Below are 15,687 nucleotides of genomic sequence, written 5' to 3'. Positions count from 1 at the left end.
GCAGCATTAACTTCTCCTGTGCTTCCTGTAACTGTTCACATCCTCTCTTTTCCCCCTTATGTTCTGGTTCTTGGAAGGTTTATAGTACCAGTACAGATTCAATGGCCTTCTGAGAGCTTTCTTTCCCAAGAGCTCCTCCTCTTCCCTTTTCTTTGAGTGCAACAAGGTGACTCTTGCCCACGGCAGCAGATGGGAGGAAATACGTTCCATGTGCTTTAGGGGATTGATACAGATGGTGGGTTTAGCCTTTGTCCATCATCAAAACGCACTAGCCTACAGAGCTGGGACTCCAGAGAGGTCATATGGCTTATGAATTTTGGAATTCAGATTGTCACAGAGCTGTTACAACCCTTAAGCGCTTGGCCACATACTTACTTCTCTCCTGTGAGTTACAAGGCAGGAACAAAGTTTAGGTCTCGGGGGAAAAAGAGATGCTAAGAATATATATGGAGAGCACTAGCTATATGCTCTGCAGTCAGATTAAAAAAGAGCCAAAATAATGGGAGGAATTGCAAGTACAGTTGCAATATGGGGCCAGTACCTTTGCCACAAATTGAACATAGGGGCTGTAGGGACTACTGACCATCGATGATCTTGCTCACTTGCAACATACTGCCAATGATATTTTAAATTCCTGAAAATCCTGAGAGAAGAGCAGTGACATTAGCTTTTGGGAGTTCCTTGAGCAGGACAGGGAACCAAGCTGATACAGTGAAGTATTTTAATTAGTATCTTTCAGATCTTCCCAGAATGAAACCAAATCTACCTGATACAGGAAAAAGAATATCTTCTCTCTGTATGTCATGGAGATCTCTGTTGTAGACACTCACTGTTCTTTTCACTAGCTGAGGGTCTGGCCCCTAAATCTCACCAAGAAACTGTCAACTTTGTTAACCATGGTAATTTTCCTCAAATATATTAACACTCATTATATTAATATGACACCCAAACTGCATGAACATTGAACGAATAAGGAGCTGTGAGGCTTGCTCTCATCCTAGCATATTTTGAATATTTAGTCTCCTGAGGGGATAGATTGTTAATTGATAAAAGTAATTTCAGCACCATTTAGTATGATGAATCTCAAGAGTAAAGCAGGCTCTGCTTGTGATCAGCATGAATAATATGGGGAGCCCAAGCAAGAACAATCATCAGTATAAACACCTCTGCCTCCAAGTGTCCTAAACACATACAGCAGTGAACCATGGACTAGCCCTGAGGCTAGCACGCTCATTTTCACAATAAAAGTCAGTCTTACAAGACAGATGTATGGTGGGAGAGCAGATCCCCAGCAGAGGTGACAGTGGTACCTAAAGAAGGAAAAGAGGTCAGCAATAATATTATGAGAGGTATTTCACTATCATATTTTGGGAAGAAAGAAGTAAAAAGGCAGCAGGAATAGCTGTCATAGCACAATGAAAGTAGCAGAACAGGCAAAGTGGAGTTAACCAAAGCAGCAAATAATAAAAGGATCAACATGTTTTAATAACATGAACAAAGCAGCAGGGACAGGTCCCTGCAGAGACCTGTGTTCCATGCAGAGGCAGCAGGGAGAATAAAGTCTTGGGTTGTAGTTAAAATCTTATTTGTGCCAGAAACACCTACTTTTTCCCCTCCTTGCTGAATTTATTAATTTGACTACATTTTTCTTTGTGTGCTTGCTCACATACACACACACACACACTGTAATCTCTTGGGTTTCCTCTCTTGAAATACCACTGTGACAACCCATGCTTAAACTAAAAGAGGGCAGATTTCAACTAGATAAAAGGAAGAAATTTTTCACAATGAGAGTGGTGAAACACTGGCACAGGTTGCCCAGAGAGGTGGTGGATGCCCCATCCCTGGGAATATTCCAGGTCAGGTTGGACGGGGCTCTGAGCAACCTGATGCAGTTGAAGATGTCCCTGCTTATTGCTGGGAGGGGGTGGTGGTGGTGCAGGAGGGTTTGGAGTAGATGACCTTTAAAAGGTCCAACCCAAACTATTCTATGATTCTATGTTCTGATAGCATTTCAGCTACCTTCAGGTGCTTAGGCAACAGGCAATCCACCCTTCAGGCACAGGATTATGAAACAAGGAGTCAGAGATCTGTGGGCAAAGCTAGTATTGGTGACATCTGAGTCAAAGAATGTACAATTAATCACAACAGATGGGTTTTTGTATTCTTCAGGGCATGATTTCAAAATGGAAGCCCCTGATGCAGCCCTCAGAACCAACACCTGAACCTGGGCTGTGAATATGGTTGAGACACTAAAATAAAACATTTGCAAGGAAGCTAATGCTGAAGTTTGCTAGCTTCCAGGGAAATAATTTGGTAGAGCAGCTCTCAGGATAGATATCAGTTTCAGTAAGAACTGAGGGTGCAGTTTCTGCTAATGTTACAGTTGGATTTTTATCTCTCTTCTGTGTCTTAACATTAATGGACTTTCTGCACACATCAAGGATTTGAAGCACTCATGCCAGCAATGGAACACATTCAGCCAAGGCACAAGGCCTCAAAATAGTCAGATGCAAACTTATGACAGTTTCCAGGTCTTTGGTATCCAGGCCAAGTTATTAGTGAGGTCACTAAGAAATTTGGCAGTGGAATATAAACCTTGTCTTGGCTGTGCCAAATAATGTATCGGCTTCTGCTGCCCCTTCCCAGGCTCCCTGTTATTCTCCCCCTTGCTCTTTTCCCTAGTGAAAATTGTTGCTGCAGTATGTGCAATATGGCACTCCTGTTTTAATGACTATCAAATATACAGATGCCCATTCCAGAATGTTCTGTGACATTCAAGAAAGCAAAAGGCAGTGACAGATACAACCTACACACAAACTGTATCTCAGTAAGACAAGTAATCAAGAGCTCAGCAACATGTAGTATTAAATATCTTTTAGCTATTGTTAAAATTGGTGAATGAACAGTATCAGTATCCCAAGGTTAAACCTCTGCATTTCAAGCCGATGCACAGGTCCCAGGCAAGGGACAGTATCATATATTCAGATGAGATCTGACTGATCCCATCAACACAGGATGGGGTTTGCATCTGTCTGACCATGCTTTTTCTGTTTCTGCAGGATGGATGACATCCAGCTGTGCAAAGACATTATGAACCTTAAGAAAGAGCTGCAGAGCTTGGTAGCAATCCCAGGTAATGGCTATCTCCAACCCAATATTAGGATAATGCTTGGGTGATGCATGGGTCAGGATGGTGTCAGGAACACATTTCTGCCCCTGAAAATCAGAAATATGCCCCCCAAGGTTGAGTTTCATATCTCTTTCCTTTGGTCCTTATTTTTTCTTCCCATTTTCCTTCCCCCCTTTAATCTCCTGGACTCTAAATTTATTTTCGTGCTGTATTTCACTGCTCCCTTGGCAGCAACCCTGCAAATATCACTCAAACAAGGCCCACACTCCTTAGTTCTTGCACTCCCTTGGCAATTTCAAGGGAACCAAGTGGCATGGAGAAAAGACAGAGCACTGAGATACCCAAGATAAAAGGGAGATTGGAGAGGAATTTATAACCATCACTCTGAACATGATTGGTTTTTTTCCTAGATATACCAATTCATTGTCACACCTGTAGTTAAATCAACCTTCTAGAATAAAGTCGAGCAGGTTTCTACAAAAAGCAAGGGGCAAAGTCTGTGGGCAGTTTTGCAGTCCTTAACTCCAAGCACCAGCTGAAATCAGTAAGGACTTTTCCTTCACTACAGCTTTGCTGTTTTAGGTCATCCACAACAGCCCTACTTTGTTCAAGAAAAAAGTACAGGCAGATCGTACAAGACACTCAGCAACTGCAGTGGGCCATTTACTTTAGATATTACTGCATGGCCTAGAGCACCCTTCAGGAATAATTTGCTGCTGCCTAACTATTAAGGAGAAGTTTTGACTCTCCTTTGGTTATCATAATTTTTCCCCCCACATCGTATCATGCAACTTTAAAAGCCAACTTTCTCCCCAAAAAGGAGATAAGGTCATTCATGAAATAGGAGAAGCAGGTCTACTCTGAAGCCAGATGTTCTCAGTTGTCTAAGAGAACTTTCTTTGCCCCCAACAAAAGTGGATTCATATTATTTCTTACTTCTTCACATTTTTAATTTCTAATAACACTCTTCGTATGTTGGTGGTCTAAATGGTATTGGAAAGGATTATGAGTCCTAGAGAACATCCATGAAAGATTCTCCTTGCCTCACCTCTTCTAGTCTGCAGCTTTCTTACCCATACATTTAACTTACACTTAGGGTTGATCAGTTTTCATTTTTTTGGTGGGTTTTTTTTGGTTGTGGTTTTGTTGTTGGTTTTTGGTTTCTTATTTTAAACCTTTTAGAAACTATTTTCCAGTCACGAAGTCTTAAGCAGAGATCCATAGACAGTTTCTCCTTAGCCCTCTGCAAATCTCAGCAAATTTAAGAATTAAGTATGTGCAGTTCCAGCAGCACCACCTTTTGGCAGTCTCGCAAGAACAACACTTTTGTCTTAAAGACAAAGAAGCTGCTGGCATTCACACAGAACTAAGTGCTGACATTGTTTTTCTAGGTTAGGCAAGCACTCTTTCCAGAAATGGGTTCATTCATAACATCTTTATCATAATTTTCCTGTTAGTATACAGATTTTTATAGAGACCTGCTCTTTGGTTTCAATAGACACAGTTTAGCCAATTTCAGTAGACATGGGATCAGTCTTTTAGTACACAGAGTATGCAAGACTGCCACAATTCAGGATGCATATAGTTGGCAGGCAGTTTCCTGAAGGATGTTGTGGGAGAGCATATCTCAATCTGGGAATAGGATAGATGGAAAGGAAGCAGAAAGTAGCTTCTACCTTCAGTAGTGAGAGGACATCTCTTGCTCCACAGACATAAGAGGCAAAGCAAGAAAAAGCAGTGATTTCTAAGTATTCTCCTTTTTTTACTGTGCTGCAAATTCAGCATTAATCACAAGAATTCTCCATAGGTAACAATGTAGAAGTCTTGAAATCTTCGTAGTCAGTAACCACCTTCCTTTATAATTTCTGGAAGATAAAACACAGAAAAGGCATCACAAAGCAGCTTTATGTTATACTACAAATTATTTCCTCTGCTACTGGCAGACCATAATTTAAAGTCATGCTCCTTGGAGAATTTTAAGATTGAGACTTACAGAATTTCATTGTCTTGAAAATATATTCGAGGTGCTTTTATCTCACTTACTAAAGTATGGATTTATTTCAGAAATTCCCAGCAGTAGGTATCCTGAAGCCCATGATCCAAAATTCAGCTGTATCAAACAATTATTTTAAAATGTCTGAATTATTTAGCTGTTTAAAATATCTTTATATATTTAAGTTCAATCAGCACACATAACATAGCTCAGATGCAGACTGCAGGCAGCTTGCCCTTCTTCCCACAACTCTTATTGTACTTAATTTTATGGTTCTATAAACAACAGTTCTACCGCTCAAAACCAAAATTCTTGATTTAATGCAAAGTCCTCTCAGATAATCAAAGCTTTCAGCTTCTTGTGGAGATATGTGGGCTGGGATTTGCCTCTGGCTTTATCATCTCTGTTCCACTTGCTAGGTTTGAAGATTTCTGTCTTAACTACATTTGCGTTCTAACCTTACACTACAGCTCTGTAATACCTAACATTCATGAGTTTTGTGACAGGCACATCTTACATGTCACAAAAATCATCATTTATAGACAACCTAGACATTATAGACTGGCCAATTAACAAGGACAATACAGGCTGGGCCCCATCGCAGTGCAAACTGGAACCCCTGGCCCTGTCCCAGTACAAAATGGCAACTGCAGCCCAAAGCACGTGAGCCTGAGGACAGCTGGGAGTGTGCTGATGTTTGGTTTACTGTCAGGCAGTCCTGTGAGGAGCAGGGAGCTGGGCTATAATCCTTATGGGTCCCTTCCAACTCAAGATGTTCTGTGATTCTGTGACACATTAATTACTTACATTTTTGACGCACAGGGAAAACAAACACTTATTTTTCCACATTTTACAATTGACGCTATTTGTGTGGATCTGCAGAGTAGAAAAAAGTGTTGTAGTCACCAGCCAAAGCTGTCACGAAATACAGAAAAATGGTTCCTTTTGGTGTGGTCTTACTTCCCCTGAGGTCAAAGGGAGTTTGTACCATGGATTTTAATGCAGCATCCTGAACTGCTTTCTTACCAAAGCTCTTAAATTCAAAGCAGTGTCTTGCAGAGTAATTGAATATTAAAAGTAGGCTTGGAAAGCCCCAGAGAGTCTCCAGACCATTAAAGCTGATCAGACAGAACAGCAGCAAGTGGAAGAGAGAAAAGCAGTGACCAGAACTTGCTGAAGTTTTGGTGACTCAGGTGTGAAGAACTATAGACTTCAATCAGCAATTCATTCTTAGACATCTGCAGTGTCCACGCTCCCACCTCCTGCCCTGCACCCTAGAAGGCAAATAAGTCTCTTTTCTCCGTTTTTGATCAGAAAAAGAAAAAACAAAGATGGAGAAACAACGAGAGGATGAGCTGATTCAGAAGATCCACAGACTGGTACAAAAAAGAGATTTTCTTGTAGATGATGCAGAAGTGGAAAGATTACGGTAAGAATTAAAAGCAGTTGAACTTATTCATGAGATTTCACAAGTCTAATACTACACTGGAGTGAGTGACAAAAATTTACATTGACATTAATGGGAATTAGTCCTTTAAAAAAACTTACCAAGTTAAAGGCCTCCTCCTCCTCCCAGTTCCATAGGAAAAACATTAAAACTAGATTACTGCACTTGTGTGGCTCTTTCTCCCACTAATGATTCAGTCATCTCATGACTACAGCAGAGCTTGGTCTCTTACTTTCCTACCAGAAAGTGTCTGGGCATACACCATTAAAGAGAGGACTTTTGCTGGTACCAGAAGATCCTCTCAGCATGAGAAGTAGACATGAAATAGAATTCTACAAAGGCAGATTTTAGATTCTACAAATATGCCCCCCCCCTTTTTTTTTTCCAAAGAAATTATTAATGTGGTTGGGTTTTATTATTACTATTCTCACGTTGCCATAGCAAAAAAAACCCAAAAAACAGAGAATGCAATCACTAACACAGGCCTACCTAACCTAAAGCATAAGCGAGTTCAGAATGGTTTCTTCTCAGTATCTTAGCTCAAAGCTCCTGAGAAACCTGTGGTCTTCCTCAAAAATTCATTTCCAGCTGCTGCTTGGAGATCCCAGCACTCTGCAAATAGAGATTTGCTATTATTTCCCCTGTCTTTCAACGGTAAAGATTCAAGGCTCATCAATCCATTTATCCTAAATAACAAGATCTCTTCCAACACATTTAAATTCTAAGCAAGCAAAGGACAGGAGAGAAGAAAGCTTGCCAGAACCTTGCAGCTTGATCAAAAAGAGAGCTGGCCAAAGTTAACATTGACAAGAAGGCCAAGCTAGTAATGGTAATCCAGAGCTCTCAACTGCTAGTTCGATGTGCAAACTGCAAAAACCTCAGCAGCGGTCAGGCTACTGAACCTACATTGCTATGCACTATGCAGGTGTGAATACATTAGTATCAGTTCACGTTTGCATTAAAAGGTAAGGCTTTTCTTTAAAACTCTGGATAATAAAATCTGCTTTTCCTCTAAATTGAGGTACTCAGTGAGTACACTCATTGTTAAATATTTAAGTAACAAAACAGCAAAGAAACTAACATGGAAATATCATTAATAGATACAAAGTTTAGCAACATAAACATTTTTATTTTGGGCCTAATGCAGTCATCTTCAGGCAAACAGAAATGTACTTGGTTTTGGTAAACACTAACAGCAGAAGACTATGACACAGTCTTTTGCCTAAACAGACCTTTAAAAACAAGTACTAGAGTCACAGCAGTATGTATCCTCTGCTTTACCTTGTAGAGGAAGCATTGCGAAGCACTTATAAGCCAGCTTAGAATAGGTGATACGTTATGGTTTAAATCTGCTGACTAGGGAATATAATGAATCCAACACTATCAGAGAAAAGTAAAGAATCTTGGGGAAAATTCTATCTTTGAATTCCACAAGAAGTTCATTAGAGTTTTCATTCAGGCAAATATTTTGCCTTTTAAAAACACTTAATTTTGCTGCTTATTAAAAAGAACAAAGTGAATTGTTTACTAGTGATTTAATCCTATCTACTCTAGCTTTTACTGTCCCATTTACAGAGAAACATTATTATTTCTGTAACAGATTTATTTTCCTTGTTTCCACCAGAGAGAAAGAAGAAGACAAAGAGATGGCTGAATTCCTTCGCACCAAGTTAAAACCCTTAGACAAAGCAACACAATCTCCTACCAGTGAGTTCCTAAACATTAAGAAAAACAAGAACAATAGGAAAAACTTCAAAAGACAACTTGATAAAAGGGCATTTTCAAAGGCCATGCTGGGCCAGCTTTTGCCAAAAGTTAGGTTAATCTCGCTAGATCACCCTGAAACAAGATAGTATATCAGCAGTTGCTGGCCCTTAGAATTCAGATGCCCAATTATCCATGTCATTGCTTTTTAAATGCAATGTTAGAGATAAGAAGATTCTTTTCACGCTGAAAAGTTAAAGCCTACCTTTATCTTGTTCTCCTTATTACGACATCCAAGTTGATACGAGAATACACTCTAGCAGTATTTTTGTTCAACTCCTTACTTGTTGGGTTTAAACACAGTAAGATGACTGTCTGTGGAAGGATCTTTTACCTGACCCTATGGCTGTGAACAGAGACACCTGGATTGAACAAGATGCAAGAAGTGTTACCCTCCCATTGAGATGTCCAGATTCTTTAGCCCCTCTTAACTCCCTCCCCTGAAGAGTTAAGACTTCCCGAGCAGTTTGAATCCACATACCACTTGGTTACTACCGGTGTTAAATGTATTGTTCAAACAAGGGTTAAAAAAATCAGGGGTGGGGGGGGTGTGGTGGTGTAGGAAAGGCTTGCATTCTTTAAAGCCAGAAGTAGGAAGAAGTAGTTTGACCAGCTCTTGGTTTTAATGGTATCCTGTTTTGAATATCGCAGGCAGCCCAGCAGAAAAGAAGGCAGAACCTCCTCCAAGCAAGCCCACCATTGCCAAAGCAGGATTGGCTATTATTAAAGATTGTTGTGGGGCCACACAATGCAACATCATGTAGCTCTGGGCTCTCTACCATGTTTGTCTTTTCAAATTATTTCATTGAATGAAACTGTAGGGTGAGGGGAACTAACAGCGTCCTGCTAATAGAATCAAGAGCAACCGGTATAACAGTAATGTATGGGATGTACAATGGCAGGTTCTTCACTGTTGCATGGATCACTCAACACGCATGCCTAAAAACAAAAGAAATCTATATAGTGACTGTCCAGTGACCAGAAAAGATCTGTAGTAGAGTCAACAAAAACACCCCAGTGACAAAAGTGAATGAAAAGAGGGTATGTTTCATCCAGTAAGGTGTAAAACAGCAATTTTAATAGGCCATCACTTTGTAAGTATTTGTTGTACACTTTTCCCCCTTGATAAACAGCACTCAAATTGCTGAAATATCCCATTTTGGCTACTTTTCAAAACAAAAGCCACAAGTAGCAATGCTGTATATAGCGCAACTGATAGATGAAGCAACTTTAGGATAACTGATGTTGCATACAAGATACTTATCAAACTAGTGTGATGTTCAACTACTTTGCTGTGGAGTTTCACTTCCAATTCTGCCTAAAGAATGAGGATCAGTGTCAAGGATGCTGCAAATAGAGTTATTTTTATATTCCGTAATTCTGAATTACTCAAGTCAAATGAATGTTGCTTGCAACCTGGAAAATAAATCTCTGGTAAAGCTTTAGCAAGCATAGCTACAGTAATCTGCAAATAGATGATGTAGTCCAAAGATGTGTCATTTCTCTTTTAGATCCCCCGCTCACAGAGTCCAAGAAATACTCACCCAGAGAGTTTTGTTCACTATTACAAGTTACATGCAGTATAAGATTACGTATCACTGGTAGGTTGCTGGGAGGAGAGTGGAAGACAAACAAAATTTAACTTAACATTTAAACAATGCTTAAAACAGCTATTAATTGCATATTTCATGACCATAAGAAATACAAACTATCAAGTATAGGAAGACACTAGCCATCCAAGACAAATTGATCACGAGACAAATATACAAATACAGAAGTAAATACTTGTGGTAGGAAGATCAAATTCTACACAAAATTGGTTTAAAATTAAGGGAAATACAGAAAGACTTATCTGTGTTTCACCATTAAATGTGTTTCTGTTCTCTATGCAGATTAAGCCTTGTGGAATCAAATATCTTTATATTAGCTGTCAGTAGCTGGTTTGTCTGTGTGATGGTATTCCATGTAAGTGTACTGTGATAGGTGTAAATAGTAAAATAAATATACATGGATCTAATGTGAAAATCTCAGGCTTAGAAGTAACAAACAGACAGCAAAAAGTTCCTAAAATAAAGTTTTTCAAGGGGAACTTCCATTTTGTGAAGCCAACTAAGTGAAGTGTGCACTTGCATACAAAGGAACCACAGTTGTAAGAAAGGAGAAAAAATTAACAGCAGTTACCCAAAAAGGATAAACAGTAATATTTTTAGAGAGAGAAAGTACCTTATTACAGTTCAAATAGATAGACACCATCTAAAGTAACTCAGACTGTTCTTGTACAAATAAAACCTAATCCCTGGCATTGGACTGATTCTATGAAGAACATCTGCATTTCCAGAATCATTTGTTTCAGTACCGCAGACTCACTTGAGACAAAGAACCTACATCACTAAGTTCCTTAAGGTTTAAGGATTAAGGAGGAAAAAAAAAAAATACAAAAAGGTTTCAAGTAAGACATGAAGCACTTTAATTACTTTGACCAAAGACACAGGGAAGAGGACAAAACATATCCAAAGGCTGAAAAGTTATATAGAGTTATTGTATCCTTGTTGATACATACAACATCACATTAAGCTCTGTAGCTGACAGTCAACTGTATCTGGTATGGGTTGGACTCTGTATAGCACCTGTGTACACTAAGAGTTATGGGGAAAACTGCTTTTAAGGGCAAATACACACTGGAGGGGAAGAAACACCCACTGGCTTCTGTAAAATTCAACAGCCTCTTGAATTTGCTGGTACCCAATTAAGACATCAAGAACCACCACTATCTTAAGAGGCAGATGTTCAGTGCCGTTAACAAAGGCAAATGAAATTTAGGAAAAAAAACTGTAGTGAAGCACCAAACTTAAAGCCTTAGGAGGATCGACTGTTGCAATCAAGTATCGCAAATGCTGGTGAGTCCTGAAGAAGGACTTTGTGCAGTTTTTGTAAGGCAAGAGGTGACTTATGCACATTAGTGTATCCAAACCAGGCTGTGCTGATGACTGGGGTGGTCCCTGTATACTGCACAGAATCTATAGTCCCTTGGGAAGAAAAGTGAAACCGGTAAGGATGTAGGTTTGTATGAAATATGAAAAAACATTCATTAACAGGAAACGGAGCTAGATATTTCTGGGATGCAACACATGACTAGGCTGCAGAGCCCCCTCATTTAATTAAAATGAAGAGGAAACACAGGAAGTATGAATATGTAATATTCATATACAGTTAGCACCAGTAGCCAGTGCCTCAAAGGGTCTTGAACTACAGCAGTATTAATGAGAGTGAACTTCATTTTCAGAAGTTCTAGCCTGGCTCAGCTGAAAGATTTTCTTTGTGTGAATTTGTTTTGTTTTTAATTAGCAAATGCTTCAGTCCTGTTGTTATTTGTGTGGGTTGAACAGCTTGCCTGCACTGCACCAGTGGTTCCTTTAGAAGGGGGGCAGTGATGCTGCTTAGCAATAGAGTCCTGGATTTTTTAGACTCTGAGGCCTGATTCTCAACTGTGTTCAGCACTGGCTTACAGTGTTGTCCATCCAGAACACAGCAGAGCCCTAATGGCTTACTTCAAACCTAATGGTTGTAATTAAACAAACTAAGCTTAGGAAGGAATTAAGTGTGTAAAAGTATTGGTCCTTGTTTTCAAAAATAAGGCTAAACCACTGAGTATTCCCAAGTACAATGCGGGGCTTTAACTTCCATGATCCTATAAATGGGGATTGCATAATGTGCTACATATGTAAAACCCGCAGAAGATATCAGACAAGTATCTTTACATGACTACATTGAATAACTGGCATCATTTCAGAACTGATTTTCAGATACCTGTTTCTGCAAAGAGGGACATCGGTTGACTGAAGCACCCAAAATCTCTTCAGGAAATCACGGCTGTTTATCACTTCAGAAAGAAGGCATGGCATCAGAAAAAGAAGAAAATTTAAGGTGGATTTGACACATTATTTTGTCTATGAACTGGTAAATGTGGCTATATTCAGGCAAGGATCTTGGTCTACTGAGAAAAACAAAAGTGCTGAAGTGCAAAGTAAAAGCTGCTGTGTAATACTAAGCATGTATTTCTTCCTGTTACTGAAAGAAATAAATGGTTGTGGAATAGTGGGATGCACTTACTGTGCTGCTATACTTTTCAAAAAGAATAGGATTATTATTCTACAATAAAAGAGTAATTTGGCAAGTTAGTGATGCTACTGAAATAAAGGTTTTTCTCACTGAAAAAGGATAGCTTCTCCAATGACACTCCACAAACAAAAACCACCAAAAAAGCCAATCTCATTATGCTCCTAGATGACTTTTGAAACCTCACTACTACCCAGAGCACTGCACAGATTAGAAGACAGTTCCCAGCCCCACATGGAGAAGCTAAAGGTCCCAACATATTTGAGTATCAAACCTTGCCAAGCCAGAAGGGCTTAACAGCAATTAAAAATCTCTTGCTCGCTCTAACTCAGCACTGTCTGGTCTGCTCACCAGGGTGCTTTCGCAGACACTACCTGAAGTGTAGGGCTCTGGAGATACCAGGGACCAGAGACTACATGACCAGATACAGGAAACAAGATGGAATCAAGTGCATCTAGGGGGTGTCTCGTGTTGCTGCTTTGCTCTTATTGCCCCAGCCTTCCTCCTGTGGGAAGCAAACACAATGAAATCAAAATTTGTATTAACAAAGTTTTGGTGTTGAGAGCCAATTAAGGAATATCTAACAGCAACAGTATTATATCATCTGAACAAGAGGCGTGGAAGACAGGTTTCTCTCCTTCCCCATCTCCCAGAAAAAAAATAATTCGGCTCAACAGAAAGCTTTAAACATAACCCTGCAGCCAACTAAGCAATCTTAAGTAAAAAATTTGCAATACACAGCAGAGAAATTGCATCATCCAGACTTTCTCTGCCTCATTGTACCCTGGTGACAAGTTACCGATGTCTTGTTAACCAAGACACAGTTAAAAAGAGTTAACAGGTACTTTCATAAGTACACCTCCTCTGCCCTCCAGGAAGAGTAGTACTTTACCTAAATACCAATATAAAGTTGCATTTGACTGCGGACTGAAATGTGAGGCTGCCAAAGGTAATGAGGGCATGTTTTCATTTTTGTGGCTGGTGACCATAAGTTCATGTGATTTGGGCTTTGTCACACTTTGTCTCCCTAACACAGAGCATGTTTTTGTTTGCAACTATGCAGATGGTTAAGGAGAACAGTTTTCCCAATATTCTGTTCAGCTTGATCTCAAACCATGTCACTTGGAACTAGAATATTTACAGCAGACTGAAATCAATTACCCCAAATTATGAGTTTGAGCTTATTCTATACAAGATGCGTAGAATACACATATCCTACCCATATCCTTATTGACACTCCCTGCCTCCAAATCAGTTAAAATCTTTACTGGCATTTCAGAGGCAGCTCTTCAAAAGTAAGGGTTTGACTGCTGGCTCCAAAACTGAAGAGATTTCAGACTTCTTTTTACAGTTAAGACTGAATTAAAATTCCATCTGAGAATGAATAGAGAACCTGCAAATTAGACCCACTGATAACAATTATCAAAGAAATGTTTCTCGTCATGAAAGAGACTATTTTTCTTATTAGAAAGGACTTTGAAGGAACTAGGTTAATTTTTTTTTCCATAAATGTGGTATTTCTCTTACAGTAGAAAGACAACTACGAACTCATTACACAGACAACAACCCAGAGAATATGTGTTCTGCAGTATAATGTGCAAATAAATGAAGTTGCTCTGTGTGGTTTGCTCCTACCTAAAACAATGGATAATTTCTTGGTGCTCCAACATGCAAAGTCAACAGTTGAAAAACCAAGTGCCAGCAGGTCACCAAGCTCTCACATTTCAGGAGCAGGCTGAAGAAAAGCAAAGTAATTTTTCTTCTGTTCTGACCTTGAAGAAAGTGTGGCTCCCTTTCCTATTCCAGACCCAGCATGTATTTCCAAGCAGCTCAAAGTCCAAGCCACTCTTCTAAGTAGTCATGTTACTTAAGTGAACACAGGCCTACCCTGCCCCAGCATAAACACTACTGTTATCAAGGTGCATCTTGTTCTACGTAATCCCATAAATCCTGTAAACAGCCAGCCTTCAAAGCAGGCTGCTTTGAAACAGGATCATTAAAAGATTACTTTAAGGTCCAAAACTTACTCTTCCCTCCATGTGGATACAACACTTCACATGGGACCTTGGGAACACCTCAGTATCTACACCTGGATCCAGACAGCCTAGGCAACAACTTACAGTCTCAGACATGAATAAGGAAGTGTTTAACAGTAGTATTTCCCTTACATTTAAGCTTGTATCCTTTACAGCATTATTTGTTTCATAACTAGAGACAGTTTTCTGCAGTAATACTTCATGTGAGGTTGAACTAATTGTGATAAGACACTAAGAGATGTTTAAACTATAGCTAGAAGGTAAAATTCATCACCTACAGAAATCAATGGATTATAGTAGGCTGGATATTGTAAAGTAGTAGATTTTCAAACCTACTTCAACGTCACACCTCAGTGGCTGGGCCTTGTCTCATGCTGCTCCCAGCCTTTGGTAAAGCTGTGCATAACAACCTGCAGGGTATATGTCAGAGCTAATGAAATAATTGCTGGCACTCCATTTTATGGCTTGGGTTTCTACCAAAAATTGCTTCAGGTAAATTGCTGAGTAGTTTAAGAAAGCTCAAAACCAGCAGAGATTATTGCAGCTAATTCAAGGTTTCTTGGAAACAATTAACTCACCCTATCTACACTGACAAAGTTGTTCTTGTTTTTTTCTTGCCAGTAGACTTCATCACACAAAGCAGGTTTTCTGTCAGAATGCCATTTTTATTACTTTTGAATCCAATAACTGAAAGGCTGACTCGAGACTTGTGCCCACAGAATGACATATAACAGTGCTTTGACAGGCAGCTACCATCTGACCTGCTGGAATGCCTGAGGCTTTATCATGTCCTATACCCCAGCATGACTGAGTAAGGCTGTAGGCAAGCCAGCTCAGCATTACTCTATGTGCCATATACTAAGTAGAATAGCTTCTGGCAGTAATACAGGTTCCAAATCTCAAGGTGAAATGAATAAATGTCAACTCAAAATAAGTCTGCAACAGCTGATGTTTCTCACCATATTTCTTCTTGAATTACTACAGACTTATTTCTGACACAATGTCACAGCTCACAAATTGCTCTCCTTCTGAGCCAGCAAAGACTGCCCTACAGCCTCCTTAGATAGGCATACAAGGCTGGATTATAATCACTCCAAAACACCGTTGGGCACAGATACATTTTAAGGAAATATTTTGAAGGCTATTGCTTTAGGACTGTCAAGCTCAACACATTACACAGATGGTTTCCAAAGGGATC

At 39.6% G+C, this 15,687-nt stretch overlaps 1 protein-coding gene across 1 annotated transcript in view; it reads left to right on the top strand.

Annotated features, from left to right (window-relative positions):
• The window catches only part of LOC309410442 (bMERB domain-containing protein 1), a gene marked incomplete at its 3' end in the record, with an annotated part of 52,041 nt that extends 42,940 nt beyond the window's left edge, over positions 1–9,101 (top strand). The window contains exons 3-6 of the mRNA XM_082006825.1: positions 3,063–3,136; positions 6,441–6,555; positions 8,198–8,280; positions 8,989–9,101. Of these exons, the coding sequence (XP_081862951.1) occupies positions 3,063–3,136; positions 6,441–6,555; positions 8,198–8,280; positions 8,989–9,101 (385 nt within the window). The remainder of the gene's footprint in view (positions 1–3,062; positions 3,137–6,440; positions 6,556–8,197; positions 8,281–8,988) is intronic.
• Between the last annotated feature and the right edge of the window lie 6,586 nt (positions 9,102–15,687).

Source organism: Phaethon aethereus, assembly GCF_964289735.1.
Source record: "Phaethon aethereus genome assembly, chromosome: 15".
NCBI lineage: Eukaryota > Metazoa > Chordata > Aves > Phaethontiformes > Phaethontidae > Phaethon > Phaethon aethereus.
The sequence above is the reverse complement of the archived record's forward strand: the minus strand, read 5'-3'. Positions and strand labels throughout refer to the sequence as shown.